General features: G+C 52.2%; 2 protein-coding genes and 1 long non-coding RNA gene across 8 annotated transcripts in view; 2 read left to right on the top strand and 1 right to left on the bottom strand.

Moving 5' to 3' along the window:
- Positions 1 to 16135, top strand: part of Szt2 (SZT2 subunit of KICSTOR complex) — a 46278-nt gene extending 30143 nt beyond the window's left edge. For all 5 annotated transcript variants that reach the window (NM_001427598.1, XM_087549874.1, XM_087549875.1 and 2 more), the window contains 30 exon segments: positions 979 to 1131; positions 1211 to 1313; positions 1403 to 1508; positions 1600 to 1711; positions 2630 to 2748; positions 2852 to 3016; positions 3204 to 3288; positions 3439 to 3603; positions 3694 to 3861; positions 4218 to 4351; positions 4985 to 5151; positions 5250 to 5347; positions 5431 to 5563; positions 5753 to 5883; positions 5996 to 6096; positions 6171 to 6347; positions 6524 to 6791; positions 6865 to 6944; positions 7027 to 7152; positions 7236 to 7435; positions 9467 to 9557; positions 9756 to 9836; positions 9913 to 9987; positions 12469 to 12682; positions 13015 to 13168; positions 13306 to 13428; positions 13534 to 13939; positions 14060 to 14176; positions 15179 to 15247; positions 15394 to 16135. In NM_001427598.1, the coding sequence (NP_001414527.1) occupies positions 979 to 1131; positions 1211 to 1313; positions 1403 to 1508; positions 1600 to 1711; positions 2630 to 2748; positions 2852 to 3016; positions 3204 to 3288; positions 3439 to 3603; positions 3694 to 3861; positions 4218 to 4351; positions 4985 to 5151; positions 5250 to 5347; positions 5431 to 5563; positions 5753 to 5883; positions 5996 to 6096; positions 6171 to 6347; positions 6524 to 6791; positions 6865 to 6944; positions 7027 to 7152; positions 7236 to 7435; positions 9467 to 9557; positions 9756 to 9836; positions 9913 to 9987; positions 12469 to 12682; positions 13015 to 13168; positions 13306 to 13428; positions 13534 to 13939; positions 14060 to 14176; positions 15179 to 15247; positions 15394 to 15537 (4265 nt within the window). In that variant the 3' untranslated portion in view covers positions 15538 to 16135.
- Hyi (hydroxypyruvate isomerase) lies at positions 16129 to 18807 on the bottom strand. 2 transcript variants are annotated; one of them, NM_001398840.1, is given in 8 exon segments: positions 16129 to 16285; positions 16372 to 16506; positions 16592 to 16661; positions 16756 to 16805; positions 16889 to 16967; positions 17123 to 17237; positions 18390 to 18501; positions 18576 to 18807. In NM_001398840.1, coding segments are annotated over 8 exon segments (834 nt in total). In that variant the 5' UTR covers positions 18775 to 18807; the 3' UTR covers positions 16129 to 16211.
- Positions 18808 to 21744: 2937 nt separating this feature from the next.
- On the top strand, positions 21745 to 24403 carry LOC148006011 (uncharacterized). Its single transcript, XR_015620449.1, has 2 exons — positions 21745 to 21888; positions 24270 to 24403. It is a non-coding gene; the product is annotated as an uncharacterized LOC148006011 (long non-coding RNA).
- The last annotated feature ends 350 nt before the right edge of the window (positions 24404 to 24753 follow it).

Below are 24753 nucleotides of genomic sequence, written 5' to 3'. Positions count from 1 at the left end.
GCTTGTGCCGTGGTGGTCAAAGAAAAGTGTAAAACAAGAGTCTCCCTATTTTTAATAGTCTCAAACATTTTTACCATTGTTAGAGGAGTATTTCTCTCAGCACATCCTAGGATGTTTCCCTGTGTAAAAGGAGAAACCCCATAGTTATCAGCCGGCTATGGATTTGAAGGCAGTTTCTGTACATTGAAGCCCGTAGGCACTGCACTTGGAGCCAGAGTGTAGGTAGTGTCTCTTAGGCAGCCTGTAGGTTGCTGACCCTGACAGTAGTGTTTCTGCTCCTCCACCCTTCAGAAGGTTCCTCATGACGGGGAAGCATGACAGGAATCACATGGGCCTTGACTGTGTCCATGGCTCTTAATGACTACTCGACCAACCTTTGGGGTATCTTTTCTTCAGAGCACAGGAGGGCTGCCACCGCTCTGCAGCATCTCCACACGCTGGTGTTTTTGTTTTTGTTTTTTTTAAATATTTATTATGTATACATCATACAGCTTTCTGCCTGCATGTAATGCACCTGCAGGCCAGAAGAGGACACCAGACCTGATTATAGAAGCTTATGAGCCACCATGTGGTTGCTGGGAATTGAACTCAGGACCTCTGGAAGAGCAGACAGTGCTCTTAACCTCTGAGCCATCTCTCCAGCCCCTTGTTTTTGTTTTTTAATGAGCAACTGCTATGGCTTTGGTGAAGACAGTAACTTACAGGCCACTGACATACGTTGTGATGAGACAGAACCCCTAGGCATGGTCTGTAGGATTGCCTTTCTTGACATCTCTCCTAACTCCCTCAGATGGTCCCAAAAGCCTCTGTACCATAACCCGGCTCCTTAGAATGTCCCTGAGCCTAGCTCATCCTTCCAGTGCATTCATCTTTCCTTAGGAGATAGATGGTCAGGGGTGAGGAACCAGGAATAGGATTCTGGGGTAAGGAGGCAGACACCTTGATATTCTGTTTGTCACCCATGCTGCCCCTCTGCAGATTATGCCGCTGATGAGAGCTGTGCTCCTCGAGGATACCTAGCAGCTACCATGCAGTTTGTCCCAGGCCATTTCTCCTGTGACGTTGTATGGGGAACTGTGATCCGAGTCCATTCACGCCTCAAGATGGGACCCAGCATGGGGGTCTCTCGGGGTACGTGATTGGCATGAGAGGGCAGGTGGGGGTGGGAGATCCAGGGAAAGAGAGTTTCTTACTCGTGTTACTTCTGCAGCTATCCAGGCTCTGCGCTCTGTGCTCAATGCCTTCTCTGTAGTGAACCGGAAAAATATGTTTGTGTATCAAGAGCGAGCAACGAAGGCCGTGTACTACCTTCGGTATGTGAACTCTGAGAAGATGGGTTAAAGCTTGAGTCAGGGATGGCATGGGTGGGGACATGTCCGAAGACCTCGCCTTTCTTTTCTAGGCTTCTGGAAACTTCTTGCAGTGACCGACCCTGGGAGGGGGATACCCTGACCCCATCCCTAGCCCTATCCCGAAGCCAAGAACCCATCTACTCTGAGGATTCCGCGGCACGTATCGCCATTCCACCATGTGTTGCTCCCACACACCCTTCGTGCTTTGCTTCTTGGCGCTAGACCCTGACCACTGTTGTCCCTTTAGGCTCCTCGTTCTCCCCTGGACATGGCTTCCAGCCGTAGTTCAGATGCTGTTCGCCCTGTGGGCCAAGTGGACAGACATATCCAGCTGCTGGTCCATGGCGTAGGACAGGCAGGTAAGGATTCTGTCTGACATCTGCTCCTCTTGCAGCCATCTAGTCCTGGCTTCCCCCTCCAGTGCTGGCTGTGTCCTGGGCTTGGCTTGAGCAGGAGCTGGGTGAGACAAGACAGCCTGATTGAGGTGCAGTGTGGGAAGAGGAGCCACAGTCAAAGCATAGCAGCTTGGTCCTCAGACCTCAGCGATGTCCTGGGCGAAGTGGATAGGATCAGGCCAGAGCCACCTGGAGGTACCCTGAGGTATCCTGGTGCTGTGTACTAGGGCTCAGGCTAAGGCTATTACACATTGTCAGAGTTTCATTCTGTCACTGCCATAAAGCACTAACCAAAGCAACTGAGGAACGTTTCTCTGAGCTCATAGGCTATATCATCAGTGGACGTTAGGGCAGGACCTCAGCAGTAACTTAGAGCAGAAAGCACAGAGGAACACTGGTGCTGGCTCACTTACGGGCTCCTGCGTAGCTAACACTATACAGCCCACCATCTGCCCACAGGGTCCTGGGCCCTCCTGTATGAACTGCTAACCCAGCCAAACCTCCCACAGATATGTAACATACCAGTCTGGCCCGGGCAGTCCCTCAACTGACTTCATTCTCAGATGACTCTAGGCTGTATCAAGTAGACAGTTAAAGCTGAGTAGGACATAGATCTGCTCTTTTAATTTAACACAACTCTGAGATTGGAGATTTTAAAATCACCATTTTTTAGATAAAAGGACTTTGAGGATTTTAGGTAAAACTCATGTATCCAAAATCACGTGGAGTAGCCTGGCAAAGCCAGAGCTTTGTGCTGGATCCCTTTTTAGCTGGAATGCACAGCTATGTCCAGTCATGTTGTAGTCAGGGGCTTCAGGAAGGACTGAAGATGGGTGAATCCTCTAACGATCTCCCCCACCTTTCTAACACGGCTCTGTCAAGGTCCTGAAATCACAGATGAGTTAGTGCGGGTTCTGCGCCGGCGGCTGGACGAGGCCACCCTGGACATCATCACAGTCATGCTGGTTCGGAATTGCAAGCTGACCCCGGCTGATGTAGAGGTCAGCTGCCTGTCGCACCAGCATCCTTTTCAGACTCAGCCACAGGTGCTGGGGAAATCCAGGATAGACTCCATGGCTTCAGCTCTGTCTCTTGTAACTGCAGTTCATCCAACCGCCTGGGAGCCTCCCCTCAGAGGTGCTGCATCTGGTCCTGCCTCCGTCCTGCAGACCCTGGCTTCCTGCCCTGGCCTGGTACCTCCGTCAGAACTTACTCACCTTCCTGCACTCCCCCAAGTACACAGACAGCAATAGCCGGAACCACTTCCAAGTAAGTGTCACCTGCCCGCACTTGCGTGTCCCCTGCACACCCAGATGTGACTTTTCTCTGGATCCTTGTATCTGCCTGTGCCTGTGAGCCCGTGTACACCCCTGCCCCTGTTCTGAGCTCCATGCACACTTGTACCCTCCTCCCTACTCACCCTGCATCTTAGTGCTCTCTGCTGTTTTCTCTCCAGCATCCACTCCCAGCACAGGGTGGCCTCCCCGATTTGGACATCTACTTGTATAACAAACCTGGTGGACAGGGCACTGGTGGCAAAGGTAAATTGCAGGTCTTAGTCTGTGGCACTACGCCAGGTGCAGGAAAGGCTTCTTTTTACCTTCAGGCTAGACACCTGGTTGCTGAGGAGGGCCTGGGAGACGGGCCGCGTGCAAGCTCTAAGCCTGAGTCTTCCTATGGATTCTACACAGGGGTTGCCTGCATCACTCTAGCCTTTGTGGAAGAAGGAGGAGCCCCCATCTCACTGGCTTCGTGGCCCCCCTCTTCTCCGGGGCCCCCAGGCCCACTACAAGAGGAAGAATTCGAGCAATTGACTCAGGTCATTCGCTGCCCAAACACACCGGACAATTCTCAGGGTAAGAAGAACTGATGGAGTCTTCCATCAGTGCTGTGAAGGCAAATCAGGATGGACTGCAACCACAGGTGACCTCCATCTTCCCCTCCAGCTCAGGATGGGTCTCCACGGCTTCGACTGGACGTGTGGGAAAAGGGGAACATCAGCATAGTACAACTGGAGGAGAAGCTCCGGGCTGCTGCTCGCCAGGCCCTGGCTGACGCCATCATGGAGCTGCGGCTGCTGCCAGCTTCGTTGTGTACAGAAGACATACCTCCAGGTAGGCACGTCAAGGACCCAGCTCCTACACTGGGCCCAGTGAAAGTCAGAAACCAAGGTAGGATCATGTGCTGGGCAAGGGGGCAAACATGAGGTTCATGGCTAGAATGGGTGCCCATTAAAAATACTCATTCGGCTGCCCCGCCCCCTCTCCCTCCCCCACTCCCACCCCCGCCCCAGCACGTACACCTGAGGAGGGGATAGCCTCAGGAACTCATCCCACAGGCATGTGCAGCTGTGCACGGTCAAGTTTCATGCACCCACAGCAGCGTAGGTGTTGAGACACTTCTGCAGGCTTGAGGTGAGCTTTTGTAAGGGGGATCCATGATGGGAGCCTGTACTGTTTGGTGTCCACAGGAAGTCTTAAGAGCGGGCCTTTGGAAACCAAGAGCCCTGCCTGCCGAGCCAGCACCTTTCCGTCTACTCCTGTCTCCGGGGAGCCTGTGACTCCACCTAGCAAAGCTGGCCGCCGCAGCTTCTGGGATATGCTGGTAATGGAAGGAAGTGAGGTGGCTTCTGTCTAACTTTCTGCCTCCCAGCTGCTTCAGCCTCTCCCCCTGCAGCCTTTTCATGTGTCTTCAGATGAAACCGCTCTGTCCTTTGGGTAGGAGTTTGCAAAACCTAGCAAGCTCTCCTTGCTCTAGAGCAGTGGTTCTCAACCTTCCTAGTGCTGTGACCTTTTAAAACAGTGCCTCATGGTATGGTGACCCCCAGCCATAAAATTATTTCCTTTGCTACCTTATAACTGTAATGTTGCTACTGTGCCTGTGGTTTCCAATGGTCTTTAGATGACACCTGGGAAGGGTCATTTGACACCCCACACACAAGGGGTCGAGACCACAGGGAGAGAACTGCTAATATAGAGTCCCAGCTTACCAACTGTCTTGACTTCCTGTTTCTAAGTGAGAGCCCTCTAAACAGCAGCACTGTACCCATGAGGAAGATGAGGATAAGTCAGAAAATGTAGTAACCCGCCCGGGGCTCGGTGGTTAGCCTACAGAACCGAGCTTGCCAGGGCCTGAGGCAGCGGCCCTTACCCCAGAGGCTCATTTCTGCTCCACAGAGCTTCCACCCTTCCTTTCCTCTTCCTAATGGCCCTTCCTCATTTCCTGCATTGTTGCTAGAGTAAAACAGAAGCTGGAGATTTGGGTTCCCCCAAAACAACTGATGATATTGTCCTGGATCGACCAGAAGATACTCGGGGTCGAAGACGTCACAAAACGGAGAATGTTCGGACCCCAGGTGGATCTGAGCGGGCACCAGGCTCAGATTCTGGAGCCCAGAGACAAAGGTAAATATGTGGTATGGTGTCATGTTAGGGCATGTCCACGTGTAAGTCCCTGGTGGGTGCTTGGTAGCTGTGTGTCCTAACTCCTGCTCTGTCGTTAGGCGCCGGACAACACAGCTAGAGGAGGGCGAGGTGGGGACTCTGCACCCTGTGTTTGCTCACGTCATCCAGCGCTGGATGGGATTCATGGTGCAGATTGGTGAGTGCCTTGCCCCTTGCCCCTTCCTCAGTCCTTGATCTGCATTCCACACTGCAGCCTGCAGTGACTTCTCTGTCTTCCAGGTTGTGCCTCAGTGTCCAGGAGCTCCACCCACATGGTATCCCGGTTCCTCCTTCCATCCATCCTGTCAGAGTTCACCACTCTGGTCATCTCAATGGCTGGAGACACCAGTGTCCGTGTCTTTGAGCAGCATTTGTGAGTTTGAGATCTGGAGGATTGAAAGACTCTGGCCTTCCCCAGAGTCTTAAAAGCTGGCAACTACAGAAAGTTAAGCCAGTAGGGGCTGGGCCAGGAGAGGTGGGCACAAGGCTCAGAAGGCACAGGAATGGCCAGAAAATGGGGCCAGGAATTTTTGTCTTCCTATCCACACCTTCCTCCCAACAGAGGTTCCGAGCCAGGACTCTTCAGCCCTTGTTTCCCGGGGCAGCTGGGCCCAGCCCCCCGCCCAGCAGCTGAGCGGCACCTTCTTCTTCTGGGAAGGAACTTCGCGCAGTGGAGGAGACCGACCCAGCAGGGTGAGGAGATGGTGGGCTCCAGTGACTGCTGGGGAGTCCCTGACCCTGCAGGGAGAAGGTGGCATCTGGGGCTCTGCCCATAGCTCCTCAGTGTCCCTTTCCCTCCCTGTAGCTGCCAAAGCTGTGCAACGCTTTGAGGCAGGAGGAGACGGAAGCCCAGGGCGAGGCGCTCCCCGGCAAAGGCTCTTGCTGCTAGAAGTTACCGACAAGAAGGTAAGTGCGTGGGTCCGGGGGCTGGGGCGGGGAGGAGTTCTGTGACCTTCCTGACCCCGACCCCTGATCTCTAGCTACAGTTGCTGACTTATAACTGGGCTCCAGACCTGGGTGCAGCATTGGGCCGAGCTCTGATCCGTCTTGCCCAGTGGCAGAACGCACGAGCCCACCTCATCTCCTGCCTGCTCAGCCAGAAGCTTGGGCTCTTCCACCACTGTGGCCAGCTGGACTTTCCTGTGCGAGATGGAAAGGTGCCTCTCTCTTGCCTAACTCCTGCTCCTCATAGTTCTGCCACTGAGTGGCCAGCTAAAGAACAGGGAAAGGGAGACAGGCTCAGAACAGAAGTGGTGGAGAGGAAGCCCTGATATGGAATGAAGGGTTCAAGGTCAAAGGGCTTGAGCCTGGTGTGATCCTCCATTCCTCTCAGGAGCCAAACCCATTCCTGCTGCCAACCATGGAGGTGGAGACCCTCATCCGGAATGCAAGCCCTCCACTGAGTCGAGAGCAGGGCCGGCTGAGTGGGTCCTCTCGTGGCGGAGGCTCCCTTTCCTTGGACACATTTCCCTTTGATGAAGCCCTGAGGGACATCACAGCTGCTCGCCCCAGCTCCACAGGTGGTCCTGCGCCCAGACCTCCAGACCCTGTGACCTACCATGGGCAGCAGTTCTTAGAAATCAAGATGACAGAGAGAAAAGGTGAAGAGCGGGCCAGGCAGCGGGTAGGGAAAGTTCAGCTGCGAAGGCCACTACTAATGCCTCCCACCCCCAGAGCTGGAGCGCCAGATGAAGATGGAGAACCTGTTTGTAACCTGGCAGCAGCGTTCTGCACCAGCCAGCATGCCCATCAGTGTGAGTAGCCCCTCTGCATCCTGCACTAAGCTCTCTGGCCCTCCCATGGCCACTGTCCCAGAGCTTACTGCCCTGTGTCCAGGCAGGGGAGTTGGAGACCCTGAAGCAGTCGTCCCGCTTGGTGCACTACTGTGCGACAGCTCTGCTCTTTGACCCAGCTGCCTGGCTGCATGGGCCCCCAGAGACGTCTGCACCCTCCGAAGGGCAGGTGAGGCTCAGTCTTTCTCAAAGGCCTGACTCCATCCCTACAGGGCGGTGGTTCTATAACGAGCCTTCATTCCCACTCTGCAGCGCCGACTGCGCCCTGAGTCAGGGTCTGGGGGCCGAGAGCTTCCTACAAGCTGCGAGTCCTCGGATGTGCCTCCCCCAGGAGCCCGAGAAGAGCCGTGGCTGAAGGAGCTGAGCTTGGCCTTCCTGCAGCAATACGTACAGTATCTGCAGAGCATTGGCTTTGTGCTGGTGCCACTCCGGCCCCCCTCGCCTGCCCGCAGGTGAGGCCGCTCCTCCTTCCCTACCCGTGTCCACCTCCTGCGAGGCCCCAGTCTTCTTTTCTTCACGTGGCTCCTTTGAGTGCTCAGGCAGTGTTCATGTTCATCACTGGCACACTCGTGTGGAGATCTTAGACACTCTGTGTGTAGCCCTCCTGCACCTCCTACAGACCTTATGCAGTTTGCAGAACTCACAAGCACGTGAACAGACTGTACATTCTTACAAGCTTGTGCCCACACCTTATTCGTTTGCATGTCTGCATATATCCTTATGTGCAGATCTCACATTCATGCAGATGTCGCATATGCTCCTAAACTTTTTTTTTTTTTTTTTTTTTTTTTTTTTTGGTTCTTTTTTTTCGGAGCTGGGGACCGAACCCAGCTCCTAAACTTTTACATTCGGGTTTGTTGATTCCTGTCTTGACCTTTGTGTTGACCTCTTCATCGTGGTCCATTTTCATCAAGGCCCTCTGCCCTGCCCTCAATGGTCTTAGTCATACTCAGCTCCCTGGAGATCACCAACAACCTGAGTCCTGAAAGAAGCCAGTTCTCTGTCTCCACACGTCATCAACCCTAAGCCTCACAATCCAGTAACAACCTTTCTTGTCTTGGGCCAGACTCAGAGCCTGTAGTTTCTGTTTAATTACATTTATACCCCCCCTCCTCTTCCTCTTCCTCTTCCTCCTCCTTCCCCTCTCTCTCTCTCTCTCTCTCTCTCTCTCTCTCTCTCTCTCTCTCTTCCCGTGTGTGTCTGCGTTAATGCACGCATGAGCTCATGTGAGTGTGTACAAAGACTAGCATGACTTCTTTTTACCGTGTAGACCTTGATAATTCATTCCAGGGTGCTTAGTCTGACTTAATGAGCTAGCATGCTGACAGAAACACTGACCACAACATTGAGCTGGTATTTCCAGTTCAGACCGTGGAGTTCGGCAGATGCAGGGAGTGTGAGAAACTAACGGTGCTTATGTGAGTGACTTTAGTACAGCCGCCAGTGTGATTCATCTTGCCTTCAGATGGCCAGTGAGAAAAAGTGACACTAATTCTTAAATCATTATGTTTTCTAGAACATAATGTAAAGTCAAGCATTCCTTTCTCACCAGTTTTAGTGATCTGAACGTATCTTCGACCTGACAGCCACATCCATGACCTACAGCGGTACCCACTGCAATGGTAGATGGGAACTAGATAGCAGGGGTTGTGATTGGTGCACTGAGCTTACTGGTCCCAGACTGACATCATTAAGGTCAGGAACCTAAAGGACCCCGCACACACTGGTTCAAGGCTGGTGTGCCCCCAGCACGTGCCCCCCTTTTCCTGCCTGTAAGCTTAGGTGCTCCAGTTACCACCCACCAGCATGAGCTCTTTCCTACAGCACATGGGACCTGCTAGCCCTTCCAGGCTTGTGAAAGTCCGTCCCTACCTCTCATCCGCCTTGGCTCAGTGGTCAAGAGTGGCCGTTGTCTTCCACGGGACCCAGACTTGGTTCCCAGTACCACATCAGATAACTTACAGCCACCTCCAACTCCGGCTCTTGGGGACCTGATGCCCCTTCTGGCCTTTACACATGTGTGCGAACATGTCACACACTCATATAGACACACATGCAAACACATAAGTAAAAAAATTTAGAGATAAAGAACAGTGAGGCTGTCATCCTCCAATTATAAGAAAGCTGCCTTTCCCTCTTAGAGAGCTATTCTGACAGGGCATCCAGCATCTCCTAGTAAAACTTCAGACATGTCTTATCTTCCTCCCCTCTGCAGACCCCCCCTCTCGGTAACAGTGAATAATGCCTGGCCTATTGCCACCCTACACCGACCCCTGAACACCCCTTACTTACCAGACAGCAGCAGCTGCCCTGCACCTCCCTAGCTGGGCTGTGCCCTAGCCATGCTTCCTGGGGAACCCTGAGTAGACCCATCCTCAGGCCCGACTCTTGCCTGTAAGTAGTGCCATGCAGTGACCTAGGACCAGAGCCCTTCAGCCCCTGCCTGCCTCAGTCAGCCTCTTGTCTCTCTTCCTTCTCTACAGCACGAGCCGGCTACGGGCTATGGCTGTCCTTGGAACAGAGGGCCGAGGCTCCTTCTCCTGCCCCAAAGCCAAGACTGAGGGGAGCCCGAAGGTAACTCCTTGTCACATAAAGGTGAAGTCAGCAGTGACCCAAGTTATGACCCCTCCATACCCAAAGCCATCGCTCCTGACTGAAACCTAGACCCGCTGGCTCTAGACTATCATTACCAAAGCTAAGAACCTAAAGGGCCTCTGCCTTGCTGGTTCAAGGCTGGTGAGCCCCCAGCACGTCTCCTTTTCCTTTCTTCAGAGCACCAGCACTCCGGTCACCACCTACCACCTGCAGCGGGCACTGCCTGGGGGCATCATCCTCATGGAGCTGACTTTCCAGGTGAGAATGGGAGCACTGAGTGGGGAGAGCTCTACCCGCCTCTTGCACGTCCTCACCTCGTCTCCCCTCTCTTCAGGGCTGCTACTTCTGTGTCAAACAGTTTGCTCTGGAATGTTCCCGAATCCCGATGGGACAAGCTGTCAATTCTCAGGTATGTGGTGGGGACAGGGCAATATGGAGTGGACAGAGAGCTCAGGCACAGCCATTGTCTCCCCATTGTGTGGTGGACACTATAGCATGGTAATAGGGCAAATGCTGACTGGACTGTTGGTTTGTCTGACCCTGGGAAATCCAAAGCTACATTCAGCTGTAGCACTAAGGCAAACCGGTACAGAGATGGACCCTGCCCTGTGCCAGCACAGTGTGCCATTATACAGAGCACCAACCCTGGCACTCCCTCACCATTGTGTCCTTGTCAGTCTGCCGCACGGCCCTTGATACCCTGGAGGGCCAAGCACCCAAAGCTGTGTCATTAGTTAGGGAGCAAGTAAGGTCAGCAACCTGAAGCCCTGGCCTGCTTGGTCTGGCTTCTCAAGTTGCCAGAAGTGTCACCAGAAGCTCATCATTAGGGCCTATACCTTATAAGCTTAAGCACACCTCTGAAATACTGAGGATTTAGTGGGACCCAATGCCATCAAAACCGCCTCCTCTCCATTGTGGGGAACCCCCATACCTGGATGATTCAAACCTAGCCCAGATGGTGGCCTTTGCTGTGAGCATCGAGCATTCGTACATGGTCCCAGTCTGCCACAGGATAGTACACCCTGAGAAGAAAGCAGCATAGCTTCATGTGCACCCACCTGGACCAGCATACACGACAGGGAGCTGGGGTGGGCGGCCGTCCTCCACACTGTTCTGAGATTGCAGTGCCTCCTCCCAGCTTCCTTTCACTTCCTGTCACCCGAATTCCAGGGTTTGCCAAGCTCTGTCCTTCCTTCTCTAAGTCTCCAGCCTTGCACAGGCTTCTCTTTTGTTTCAGTTTAGTTTCTGAGGTAGGTCTTAAATAGCCCAGGCTGCCCTGGACTCTGTGTGGCCAAAGGTGACTTTCCACTCCTTTTCTCCTATCTCTATCTCCCAGCTGCTGAGATTTACATGCTGCTCAAGTGTCTAAATCTAAATGGCTTTAGGATGCCATCGTATGTACTGAGGGGAGAAATGCAGTTTATTTCTAGCCAGATGACGAGTTTGAAGGTCATAGAAATTTTGCAGTGCAACACAAAGCTCATCAGTGCAGCCTTGGGGGAGTCTGGGTCTCTGAGCTACTGATCTCACCCTGTCTGATTTGCGTCACCACACTGCCCCTGACAGACCTGAGCAGTCTCTCCAGGGTGGGTGAGGAAGCTGGTGCCAGAGACACTGGTTTACTAAGGCCATGTAGCTAGTCTGTCTCTTTCTGATGTTGGTTTGCTTTTCTCCCATGCTCCCACGGGTGCCTAGGTGGAACCAGCCATTCGAGTACCACACACACTGTGGTGAACACTGTTGGTGGAGTGTAAAGAGAAGAGCATACTCCTCATCTTTGCCTCTCGCCCTCTCTTTCCCTTCTACTGTCAGTTCCTTTAGCTAGGTAGTCACACAGACTCAAAGGAAGCACGCTCTGGTGTTCTGTAGGAAGCTTTACAGTGAATAGTGGGGGTTATTCTCCGTATCAGGCAGATCAGAATCAGGCAGGGGCACACAGGTATCAACTGCAGGGCCAGAGATTTCTAATGGCAGAAGACAGCCAACCGGCTTTCTGTGACTTCCGCCAGATTTTCTGATTCTGTATTTTTCTAGTGGGTGTGTAATTCCACATTCACTCCCGCTCCTGTCCATCAGCCATGCATTGTCTGTCATCCCCTGTACTGTCCATCATCCCTGTCCTGTCCATCATTCCTGCATTGTCCATCATCCCCGTACTGTCCATCATCCCTGTCCTGTTCATCATTCCTGCATTGTCCATCATCCCCGTACTGTCCATCATCCCTGTCCTGTCCATCATCCCTGTACTGTCCATCATTCCCATCCTGTCCATCATCCCCATACTGTCTATCATCCCCATACTGTCTATCATCCCCTGTACTGTCCATCATTCCTGTCCTGTCCATCATCCCCATACTGTTCATCATCCCCGTACTATTGTCCCCTGTCCTATCCATCATCCCTGCACCATCTAGCATCCCTGTACTGTTCATCATCCCATCTAGTCCATCATCCCCTGTCCTGTCCATCATCCCTGCACTGTTCATCATCCCTGTCCTGTCCATCATCCCCTGTCCTGTCCATCACTCCTGTCCTGTCCATCATCCTGTATCCAACTACTATTCCATAAACTTCTTGAAGGCAAGGCATTGTATCTGTTCCCCTGTACTTACAATGGCCACTGGCAAGTACACAGTAGACCATCCATGTCAAATTCGAATGCAAGTACCAAATGGCCCAGTTCCAAATAAACAGGAGGCCCAGCGCCATATTACACAGAGTGTAAGAGGAAGGTTCCCCATAGAACCTATGCTGGCTGAAGGAGCTCTGCTGGGCCCACAGCAACAGGAAGCGGTGCCAAGCTTCCTCTCTGTCCAGGAAGAGAGACTTACATGGCTTGGACAGCCTGTGACCCCACACCATAACCCTGCCTCCTGCTATTCCTCCCCAGCTGTCCCTGCTGTTCACAGAGGAGTGTGACAAGGTCCGTGATCTGATGCATGTGCACTCCTTCAGCTATGACTTCCACCTGCGCCTCGTGCACCAGCATGTGCTCGGTGCCCATTTGGTACTGCGGCATGGCTACCACCTCACCACCTTCCTGCAGCATTTCCTGGCCCACCACCCCGATGGACCCCACTTTGGCCGTAATCACATTTACCAAGGTCAGTGCCCAAGGGCAAGCCAGTGAGGCTACAATAGAACAGCTACCAGCCAGACCTGGCGAGATGGTCAATTGTTCATTTCCCTCATGCCATATCTGTGAGTTCAGTCTTTGAGTGTCTCCTAGGTTTCTCATGGTTGTTTCATAGCAGAATTAGGGCCTATGTCCTGTGTCATCCTGCTCTATCCTGAGTGTTTTATCCCATCTCAGCAACATCCATGGGGTTGGGCAGGTCTCCAGGAAAGGAAGACCTTCATGTTCCCATCCCCTGCTCCAGCAGCTCAGGTGGCTTGTCCCAGGCTCAGTGTCTGTTTCCTGTAACATGCCCCATAGGGACACTGGAGCTCCCCACCCCACTCATTGCTGCCCACCAGCTGTACAACTACGTGGCTGACCATGCCAGTTCTTACCACATGAAGCCACTGCGAATGGCCCGGCCCGGAGGCCTGGAGCATAATGAGTATGCCCTGGTGTCAGCATGGCACAGGTAAGGCTAGGAGGCAGCTCCCAGCTCCTCCGGCAGGGCTGAGGTCGGGGGCTGTACTTGGAGTAGGGAGATGTATGTTTCTAGGGCACAGCGGTTGGGACTCAGAGTTGGCGTCTCTTCCCACCCCAACTGCACAGCTCTGGCTCCTATCTGGACTCTGAGGGGCTTCGGCATCAGGATGACTTTGACGTGTCTCTGCTTGTCTGTCACTCTGCTGCACCCTTTGAGGAGCAAGGAGAAGCTGAGCGACATGTGCTGAGGTCAGAACTCGTAACCTTGAATGTACCCATTTCTCAGATTCTTTATTCCTACCTTAAGTCTATTGCTGTGACACTCTCCACTCTCCTGCCCCTTCTGCTCCCCAGGCTTCAGTTCTTCGTGGTGCTCACCAGCCAACGAGAACTTTTCCCAAGACTCACTGCTGACATGCGCAGATTCCGGAAGCCATCCAGGCTTTCCCTTGAACCAGAGGCTCCTGGGAGCTTGGTCGGTAGCCCTGGGGAGGCCTCGGGGATTATGCTGGCCCCAGGACCCGCTCCTCTATTCCCACCACTGGCTGCAGAAGTGGGTATGGCCCGGGCACGGCTGGCTCAGCTGGTTAGGTTGGCTGGTGGGCACTGCCGGCGGGATACCCTCTGGAAGCGCCTCTTCTTACTGGAGCCACCAGGGCCTGACCGGCTAAGGCTCGGAGGGCGCCTGGCGCTGGCAGAGCTGGAGGAGCTCTTAGAGGCAGTCCATGCCAAGTCCATTGCCGACATTGACCCCCAGCTGGTAAGAGACCTGACACACGGGGCTAGCATTGCTTCTAGCAGTGCCATATGTGGCTGGGTTGGAAGGAAGGCATCTGGGTGACTCTGGAGTGGTAGGCTCAGTGTTGTGAACTCTCCCCAGGACTGTTTCCTCTCCATGACGGTCTCCTGGTACCAGAGCCTCATCAAGGTTCTCCTGAGCCGATTTCCCCAGAGCTGCCGCCATTTTCAGAGCCCAGATTTGGGAACCCAGTACCTGGTGAGTCCCATTGGCCCGTCTCTGAGAGAAAAACCAGCAGAAATCCTCACCTGACATAGCAGAATCCCTCAGGGGAGTGCAGCAGCCTTTACAAACAAGCTCTGCTTTACATGGTTGCCTTGCTGGAGTTGGGCCACACCGACAGCCTTTGACACCCTTGGGCACCGGGTAGGGAGCCTGAGTACATGACTGCCGGATGCAGTGCGCCTGCTCCAAGTGCAGCACTCAGACCACTCAACACTCATGCTCACCCCCACCGCACTCTCCCCAGAAGGCCTGTGCACCCTGGTGTGAAGGCACAACTGAAGGACGGGGTGATGAGTATGTGAGAGAAGCTAGAAGCTGAAAGGTGGATACCGCTGTGCTTAGGGGGAGGACTCACGAAAACTTTGAGTGAGAAAGTAGGTGCTGTGAGCCTGGCAGTGAGCCCGGCACAAGATTTATCTCTGGCATGTCCCCATCATCCAGAGAAGCCAGGGCTGCCGTAGGGCAGGCAGGCAAAGGGCCATTTGGGGCACCATTGATGGGAGCACTGAAGTGCAATGGTTCAGGGGGTAATGAGTTCTTGGGGCAAGTTGAGTCTGTGGCCCATGAAGTATGTGGACATCTGGGATCAAGAGAGATGTAGACACAGATGTAGCCATGTTAGTAGATGGTACAGAAGCCCTGAGGAGAAATGACCCAGAGGGAGATCCCAGAGCCGAGTGCTAGGGGGCAGCTGGCATCAAGAGGCAGTAGGAGACCTAGAACTGGCTGGAGGGGAAGCACCAAGGGTCTAGAACTGCCCGTCAGTGATTGGCTTCCCTATCGTGGTCTAGAAGGTTCTGACAGACAGGTTGAGGCCCAATGTGGCAACCCCATCCTGAGTGAGCCAGGCTCGCAGATAGGGTCAGGCACAGTGACAGGAGGAGGCCTCACCCTCTTGCTCCATAAGAACCTTCCAGGAGAACTCACACCCACTCGGGAGAGACGAGCCTCACTCCCCTCCTTCTGTTGCTTCAGGTTGTGCTGAATCAGAAGTTCACCGACTGCTTTGTTTTAGTGTTTCTGGACTCACACTTGGGAAAGACGGTGAGAACCAAGGGCGAGGGGTTTCATGGAGGCTGTACCCCAAGTACTCCACCTCAGTCTTCTAGGGTTGGGCTGCCACCTCTGCACTCAGCCTTCTGCTCATTCCATGCCTTCTCACCATTTCACTTCTGTCACGTTCCTCACAGTCTCTGACGGTGGTTTTCCGAGAGCCCTTCCCGGTGCAGCCCCAGGAGAGTGAGAGCCCCCCTGCCCAGCTGGTCTCTACCTATCACCACTTGGAGTCTGTCATCAACACAGCCTGTTTTACCCTCTGGACCCGCCTCCTCTGAGAAAGTGAATCACTGACTTTGTTGGTTGAATCCTGGATCTATAAGCTTGCCCACTTGAGGCAGGACAGACTGGCACTTATGAGTCCCAGGGTGAGTTCAGACACAAAGTGACACCAAAGGACTGTGAGTGTGTCTGGGGGAGCTGCTGCTACAGCCTGGCCACAGGGACATAGCTGCCAATCAGCCTGGACCCACCTCAGGCCCCCGTGCATGCCTGCGCAGAAGAGCACGCTTCCTCCTGCACACCTGGTAGAGTACCAAGGAACACGTGATCTGACAAGTACTCCACTCTAAGAGCCCTGCCATTTGGTCATCACTGTTGGACATTACCATTGCGATAAGACTTGGTTCTGATCTCGACTCTGCCTGTCAAGCACTGGTCACCAGTTTTACCTCCTCCTGTCCCCACTGGACCTTTGGTTCCTCATCTTTAGATGAGAAGGGCTCAGAAGCTCTCCTGTGTCCATAGCAACCCTGGCACGAACTGAAGGATCTGAGCTTGAGCTATGTGTCCCTTCTCAGCGGGAGGGAATTAACCCAGAATTGAAGCATTAGACACTATGTGTCCCCCACCCCTGTAATATACACATAGAAAATGCTCAGTGTGATTTTAATGCAGAGGAAGGACCTCAGGACACTAGCCTCAGAGCGGTATGCAGGTACTGTGCAGGACCTTACTGGCCAGTCCGTGGGTGGCCCCATCTGTCCCAGTATGAACGTAGCCAGCTCAGACCCTCCACTGTGTCTCCTGCAGTAAGAGAGAGGCAATGCAATCTCTACCTATAGGGAAAGAACCACCCCGTCCAACCTCTGTCCCTCTAGTGTCCCCGTCACCTCGAGGCCGATACTCGCAGCCCACAAATCCTTGGTAGCCCTCATCTTCTAGCAGCTGGAACAGGTAAGTAAAGTCCAGCTCTCCAGAGCTGCCTGGCTCCCCTCGGTCTGGGACCTGTGCCACTTGCACATGCCCTAGGGACAGAAGGGGAGAGAGACAGGTCAGCAAAGGGTGGAGAAGATGGCAAATGTTAGAACACCAGACCAGGATAGCCCTCACCAACGATGGGCAGGAACTCCCTGATGTTTCCAGTCAGATTCCCATCCATGACCTGCCAGTGGAATATGTCCTGGGGAGAAGAATGTCAGTCAGAACCCTCATGTGTCCTCCACAGTTCTTCCCAGCGCCAAAGACTTGGCCTCCTGGAACCATCTTCAGCTCACCATTTGCAATTGCAGATTGGGTCTCCCAACCTTCTGCAAGATGGCTGCCGCTGGGGGACAGGGAGACAGCCATGAGACTTTGGAACAATTGGGTCAAAGAGGACTAGAAGGTGGCATAGGACCAGATTCCTACCCTGCTGGGGAGTGTCCAGGAAATACTGGGGGTCTGTGATGCGCGTGTTAATGGGCTCCAGCAATCCCACGAGGTTCTCCTAGAACCATGGAGGAGGCTGTCAAGGGCTCCTTCCCACATCCATCCCAGTCTGTCACCGGGCAGTGACCTCATCCATTCCTTTGTACATCATCTACTGTCCCCACTGTGTACCTCCTCTCTCCCCAACACAGTAGGTATGTTTCCACCTCTTACCTGAGCCAGAACCTCAGCCGCATGCCTCAGGTTCTCCACAAAGACTGTCTCCATCTCACCCTTGACTGCCTCTCGGTCAGCCCCTCGGGGTACTCGGCCAGCCATCAGGTGGATCCTGTGGAAAGGGTGGGCTCATGCCTCCCTGTGCATCTCTTTTCAGACGCCCTCTAAGTATACCAGACTCCCCAGGCCTTCTGTCCAGACAATGGGGCATGATGCGGCAGCCTCCTGAGCTTCCGTGTCAGCCCAAGGCAAGTCACCATGCCTCTTCAGTCAACCCACCAGAGCCTCGCCCAGCACTTACTCCTATACTCTTAGCCCTCCCTTCCCTCTTTCCTTCTCAGCCTATGAGTATTCTTGAGGCTTTTTAGTTTTTTTCCCAGATTGTGAAAATGTATCTGTGTATGAGTGTTTTACCTGTGTACTGTGTGTGCCTGGCGCCCTTGGGATCAGATGCCCTGTTACTGGATGTTACTGGTTGAGTTGCTGAGGGAACTGGCAACCCAATCCAGGTCCTCTGCAAGAGCAACAAGTGCCCTTAACTGCTGAGCCACCTCTCCAGCCCAGAGGCTCACCTTTTAAAATGACTATGACCTTTGCCCTTTCAGAGAGTCCATGTTGCTTAACCCTGCTTTGGCTTCCCAAATGCTCTGCCCCTACACAGACCAGCAATGAGTCTCTTGCCACCTGTTGCTTCCTGGTGTTTATGGGATTCAGCAGTCCATGAGGTTTTCCTAGAACCATACTGGAGACTGACAAGGGCTCCTCCCCACATCTCTCCACTTCTTGTCTCTCTTCCCAGCTGCCAGCAGGTATCCATCCCTTGGAACTCAGTATTTACCACCTCCAGCCTCATTAACTCAGCTGGACACAACAACCCTCCTCTTGGCAGGGCCACAGCCTCCTTTCCTGAATAGTGTACCTCCCCCTATAAAGTGAATGTGTGGGCCGGCCAAATTCAGTTCCTGCATCACTATCTGCAAACAGTTTTCTCCTAGTAGGGATTAGGTGCCCGCCCTACCACACCTCCACCCCTGGCCGCCTGCTTTCTCGACCTTATTAGCTTCCTAACCAGACCCCCGCTCCCAGCACAGGATCCCGGTATGATCAGAGTATGATAGCAGCGTGACATACGGAATGACACTAACAGATGAAATACAAAAAGCAGTCTACAAAGGCCCCGGCCACAGCAGTGTCTCTGCTCACAGCTTTCTTCCCACCCGGCCCTGTGGTCAAGGGAGGGCAGGAGGCAAGGGAGGGAGGGTACCTGGGGCAGCCTAGAGCCTTGGCGTACAGCACAGCCTGCTCCAGCCCCTCTCGGAAGGCTGCCTGTCTCCCGGGGACAGCCCCCAGCCCCATCTCCCCCTTCTCGTGGTCTCCTGTGGAGAGAACCAGCGTCAGTGCGGGCCTGGCTCCCCGCAACCCTTGCCGCTCCCCAGCCCCGGGCGCGCACCCCGCGGCGTGTTGATGAGCACTAGCCGCAGTCCCGCGGCCCGCGCCGCACTCGCCAGCGCCTGGGGTGACTCGGCGTACGGCCAGGCCACCTCGGCCGCTTCGAAGCCTGCACGGCCCGCGGCATGCAGCCGCTCGGGGACCCCGGGGAGCTCCGGGAACAGCCAAGAGACATTGGCGGAGAAGCGGAGCGGAGCCATGCCGGCGGAAGGCGGTGGCGAGGGCGTGGCCTCGGGTCAGGAAGCCAGGCCATCAGCGAGGGGCGGAGCGAGGCCGCCCAGCCCAGTTCAAATAAAGGGAGGTGGACCTGCGAACTAATTGCCTGGTGAAAAGGAGGTAGCTGTTCGTTAAGTAACGTCCGAAAGCTTTGAACAAATAGCTTTATTTGAGGCCGAGTCTCGTACATATGCTGACCCAGGACTCCGGCTGCCATCCTGCCCCGACCTCCCTATGTAGGATTACAGGCCTACCTCCGCCACACTCGGATCTTTATGCCAGCAGCTCTCACACCGCCCGCCCATTGGTTTTCCCTTAGACTAAACACTAAGCGAGCTTTTTCTTTTTTCCTCAGAAAATTCGGATTGTGTCATATATAGTTTTATAGCCTGTTTTCAAATGACGACCTATTAGCATTCCCCCATGTTCAGTACTCTTCAAAGTCATGCCAATCGCTGCTTATTGTTGCGTTGCACACTTAGACAACCCATAATTATATCGCTGTGGATGGTGTGTACGCGCACGCGCACTGTTGGAGCACATTAAAACACCTCTGGGTCCCCATCTCTGCACCTTTTTCCTTAGATTCCCTTTTTAAAGATTTCCATCACAGTGCTGGCCAGTCCTGGATGTTTGTCCATAAAAGAAACTGCTGTACCGGGTAACTGCGCTAAGCAGCTGGGGGCGTGGCGGTCTACGCCTCCACTGATTGGGTCACGGAGGATAACCTCAAGGGCAGCCTACCTGGCCAATCAAGATTCGCTTAGTTTTGTCACACGACTAGGTCTGTGGAAACCATAAAAGATGATTGATAGATAGTTGGATAGACAGACAGACAGGCAGACCGACAGCAGACAGATGATAAAATAAAGGCAGATCTCAGAAGAGTATAACTGAGACCTTATAATTAAAGGGACCCGGAAACCCCTCTGTCCTCGGCACAGTCGAGTACTTATCTCACCTTGTAGAGCCTCCTGTGTTTCTTGAAACAATTTGGACAAACCTCTTTTCACTTACAAAAACACAGATTTCTGTAAACATAGAATATACACCAAAAGAAGAAACAGGCTTGAATACTTTTATGTGTATGGGTGTTTTGCCCACTTGTATGTCTGTGCATCACACTCATGCAGTACCAATGGAGGCCAGAAGAGGGCATCAATGCAACTCAGTCAGACACCCAGGTGTATAAGTAAAGATCATGCCATCCTTACGCTGCCATGTGCTTAGAGGTTCCTCTCTTGCAGCTCTGCCTCAGACTCACCAGCTCCCCATCACCTGATTCCTGGCCCAATTACAGTTGCATTTTCTCTCAGACCTTTGACTTGTTCTGGAGCCTGTCTCTTGGCTAGAGTCCGATCAGTTTGTGGCCTCTTAACTAAGTTTAGCTTGTTAATCAATCAACAGGTTCACAATCCAGAGTGACACCCACGGGAAGACATCTTTATTAGCTCTTCACTGTAAGTCTGTCACCTGTACCAAGGTAATTATAATTAAATCCTAGTCACACCACCACCTCCCGAGTTCTGAATCAGGAACTAAATGTTCTAACCCAGAGTGACCACACCCTCTTCTCATTCCTTATGACAGCAGGGAGAGTTTAATGAACTAGGTGGGGATGACTCGTAATTCCTCTATTCCCTTATGGCTTTCAATAAAATAGATACACACAGAGCACAATGTCCATGAAAACAATTTCCCCCTTTTTCCATGCTAGAGATCGAACGCAGACCCCCGTACATGGGATATATGTTTCTTCACCGAACTACACCCTGGCCTACAAAGTATTTTCTTCACTCATAACTTGGTCATCTATAGTTTCTGGCACTTTATGACACTGGCATCTTACTAAATTATTATGGCGTTTCCACTCTTGGCATCTTAACTTTTACCCAGAGAATTTGCATAGGAGTTTGCATGTTTCGTTATGGTGTCAACAACCTGTAAATAGTTAATGGATGATAGCTAAAGCTCGAGGATAAAGTCCAGAGTCTCGTCCGGTCACGTGACAGCATCTGTCTGTGAGGTGTTGAAACCTCCTGCGGTCCTGTGTGCCATACAAGTGAAACCCTCGGTGAGATCCATCCGATACATTCCAGATCAGCAAAAGTGAATCAGTGTCAAATATCCGATAGGATTTAGAACAACTGGCGAGCTTCCTCAATGCCAGTGCGGACGTAAATCACCCTAACCGCTTTGGAAAACAATTTGGCATGATCTCTCGAAGCTGATATGCCCTCGATCTAGCAGTTCTTCATCCAGGTGTAGTCCCTGAAGAAACATTTGCACAAGTGTGGGAGGAGTAAACCTCATGATATTCATGGCAACACAGCTTACCCAGAGAAAGGCTAAAATGGGCCAAGCGTCCATAGAGACATATGGGATGCGCTGTAGCACCATTGCAGTGCCACACAGAGAGGGGAAGACAAAACTAGTGGCTCAAATGAGAAATTGAGTTCCCACTTATACCAGAGCAATGTGAAGTTTGGCTCGAATTGAAAATGTTAATGTGGGCTGGAGAGATGGCTCAGCGGTTAAGAGCACCCGACTGCTCTTCCAGAGGTCATGAGTTCAATTCCCAGCAACCACATGGTGGCTCACAACCATCTGTAAAGAGATCTTGTGTATCTGAAGACAGCTACAGTGTACTTATATATAATAAATAAATAAATCTTAAAAAAAAAGAAAACGTTAATTGTAGGGAGCGGTGCGACAGCTGTATGATAATGAGGTGAATCTGGCGCCCTCCTAACAACAGTACTGAGCATGCGTGGAGTTTTGCACCTGACATCAGTCTGGCTGGGGCGGTACTATGCTAAATGGGAGTTCATGCCTCGCCAATCTCTGGAGGACAAGTAGCTGGGATGGCAGTGGGGTGACTCGTGCCCCACCAATCCCTGAAAGAAGATTAGCATACTGTTGTGTATATAAGCCGAGCGGCTTTGCCACTCGGCGCAGTAACACTTAAAGCTGTAACACTTGGAGCTGTAACACTTAGGGCTGGCTGCCGCCGCCTCCCTGTATCAACAAAGAAGGTGTCCTGCAGTAAAGGCTGTTGAGAAGAATCCAACTGCGTTGCGTCTTCCTTGCCGGACGAGGTGGGCGCGACAGTTAATGTGACGGTACTTTTTTTTTAATGCCAGAAACATAATTTTGAAAGAAATATGTGCGGTGTGCTTCCATATTTATTCTGCCAAGGATTTTGTCTTATTTATTTGTATATGTCAGCAGGAATGTATGCTCATGAGTGTGAGCGCTCGTGAGTGTGAGCACCTGTGGTGTTAGACTTCCTGGAACAGAACATGGATTCTGGGAACCAGTCTCGTCTGTGGCGGGATCCTGGGGCCAAAGCTTAGGTCCCAGCTTGTGCGGCAAGCCTCTTACCCACTAAGCCGTGTCACCAGCCCTGCTTCCATTTATACAAAGGCAGGGAAGCCACCATCACATGACAAGATACAAACATCTCTGTCTTTTAAAATGTGGTGTGCAGTAATCACATGATTGTGTCTGGAGGGGAGAGAAACAGAAGCTACTGGAGACCTGGGAAGTCACTGGCATCCCTGCCCTTAAACTGGGTGCGGCAGCCATTTACGCTAATTATGTCATGTTTGTTTATCGCTCACATATGTTTTGTAGGCACCACTTTTGTGTATCAGTTTCATATTTAATAAAAACAGAACTTTAAGACCTTCTGTGCTCATGCCTACCACCTGCTAGCACCTTCTATGCTGACATTTTCATCGTGGGAGCCTCATCATCTCAAAGCTTTGCTGCAGACTGGGCTTCTGTGCACCATTTGTATAATTTGGACTATGATTACTGTTTTGTTACTGCTCAGGATGCCATGGGGAGCATCCTACCCCGTGGTCCCCTGTGATCTATGCTCACTGGCATTCTGAGGCCCAGATACCCCATTTACATTTGAATATGTGACTCGCTTCCAAATGATGAAGGTGATGGAAGTTACCTCAGAAAGTAGCTTATGAAAAAGCTGTGGCTTCTCTCTTGGGTATCTTACTCACTGGCTCTTAGGGAAACCAGCCGCCAGGTTGTAAAGTGCCCTGTAGAAAAACCTACATGTTAGAAACACTGATGTCTACAGTTATGGTGACTGAATGTTTTCTCCCACCCCTCCGCGTGTTGAAGTTCCCAGTCAGTCAGACGTTTAATCCTTCTGACCGACATCTGGGAAAAGCAACAGAAAGGAGTCGAAAAATGTACTTAGTCTCATGGTTTCAAAGGTCTCAATCCAAAATCAAGCAGACTCATTGCTTTGGGCTACAGGCACAGCAGAATACCATGACAATGGGAGTGTAGAGCAAAGACTGTTTACCTCACAGGAGCCAGGAAACAGAGGGGCACGAGAGAAAAGGGAGAGGTGTGGGTTGCATGTCTGTAACCCTGTAACTCAGGAAGGAGAGGTGGGCAGGGTCTCCAAGTGTGAGGCCAGCCTTGTCTACACAGAAACACACACACACACACACATATACACACACATAAACACATGCACATCCATGCACACACACACAAACACATGCACACACGTGCACACACACATATATACATGCACACACATACGCATGCACTCACACACACATGCATGCACACACATGCACATGCACACACACATACACACACACACACACGTGCATGCACACATATCTCAAAGGACTTATTTTGGCTCACGGTTTCAGGGGCTTAGGGCTTGGGGCAAAGCAGCACATCTTGGTGGATGCTCAAAACAGAACAAAATTGTTCATCCACAGCCAGCAAATGAAAGAAAGAGAAGTTGGAGTCCTATAATCACCTTTAAGAGCATACACCCAACCTATCACGAGGCCCAACCTCTTATCGATTCCACTGCCTTCTAATAATAGAGCCAATCTGGTACCCAGCATGCACCACAGGGACCTCTGGAAGCCACATATAATACAAACCATGGTATAGTCCACTAATATGCTGGCTCAAAGCTGACAAGGCTCAAAGCCGACAGACCAGGGAGAACCACAAGGGTGAGCACAGAACAGATCCTCCCCAGGACAGCTTTGAAGTGACCACACTATGACGACAGCTAAGGCAGAATCTCATAAGAGACACTGAGTGGGCAAAAGCACACCAGGTTTCCTAGCTCTGGGGAACTCTTTGGCTCTGAGTTTGGGGATAACTTGCTAACAGCAATGGCTGACTAGCAGGGGGATTTGTGCTTGGGGGGGGGAGAAGTACCGTCTACCACTTTCATCTTTTCTTGGCCTGAAGGCATCAATAGGGGCCACAGTAATCTGTCTCCTGACCAGGCTGGGCCAGTATAATATCTGTTATAGATGTAGGTTCCTGTGATGGTTTGCATATGATCGGTCCAGGGAGTGGCACCATTAGAAGGCGTTGCCTTGTTGGAGGAAGTGTGTCACTGTGGGGATGGGCTTGGAGACCCTCCTCCTAGCTGCCTGAGGATGCTCAGTCTGTTCCTGGCTTCCTTCAGATGAAGATGTAGAACTCAGCTCCTCCCGCACCATGCCTGCCTGGATGCTGCCATGTTCCTGCCTTGATGATAATGGACTGAACCTCTGAACCTGTAAGCCAGCCCCAATTAAATGTTGTCCTTTATAAAACTTACATTGGTCATGGTTTCTGTTCACAGCAATAAGACCCTAAGACAGTTCCTCAACCTCTCTTCTCCCTCTAAAAAAAGCCCCACCACCACCACACACACACATGGGGACAGCCAGCTCAGGAGAGTAGTGCTAATGTCAGAGAGAAGAGGCAAAGAAAAACAAAGAGAAGTACTGTGTTTATCTCACAGAGGCTCTGTTAGGGAATCAACAAGGTCACCTTTCTTGTTTCCTCTTAATTTTTTTCCAAAACCAAGATTTTCCAAAACTAACCTGCTGTTTATCCTTCCGGCCTCCAGCACTGTGTAGTATTTCAATAAATACTTGAGTCTATCAGTTAAAAGCAACATTGTG

The sequence above is a fragment of the Rattus norvegicus genome, chromosome 5 (genome assembly GCF_021556685.1).
Source record: "Rattus norvegicus strain SHRSP/BbbUtx chromosome 5, alternate assembly SHRSP_T2T, whole genome shotgun sequence".
Classification (NCBI taxonomy): Eukaryota; Metazoa; Chordata; class Mammalia; order Rodentia; family Muridae; genus Rattus; species Rattus norvegicus.
The sequence above is the reverse complement of the archived record's forward strand: the minus strand, read 5'-3'. Positions and strand labels throughout refer to the sequence as shown.

What these genes read in the sequence shown, in the direction of transcription:
- Hyi (XM_087550613.1), bottom strand. Translation starts at nt 18,774, where the DNA reads ATGGCTCCGCTCCGCTTCTCCGCCAATGTCTCTTGGCTGTTCCCGGAG. An exon ending in GCTCATCAACACGCCGCGGG is followed by an intron (nt 18,502 to 18,575) that starts GTGCGCGCCCGG and finishes TTCTCTCCACAG; the next exon opens with GAGACCACGAGAAGGGGGAG. An exon ending in CCTGGACACTCCCCAGCAGG is followed by an intron (nt 16,806 to 16,888) that starts GTAGGAATCTGG and finishes CCTGTCCCCCAG; the next exon opens with CGGCAGCCATCTTGCAGAAG.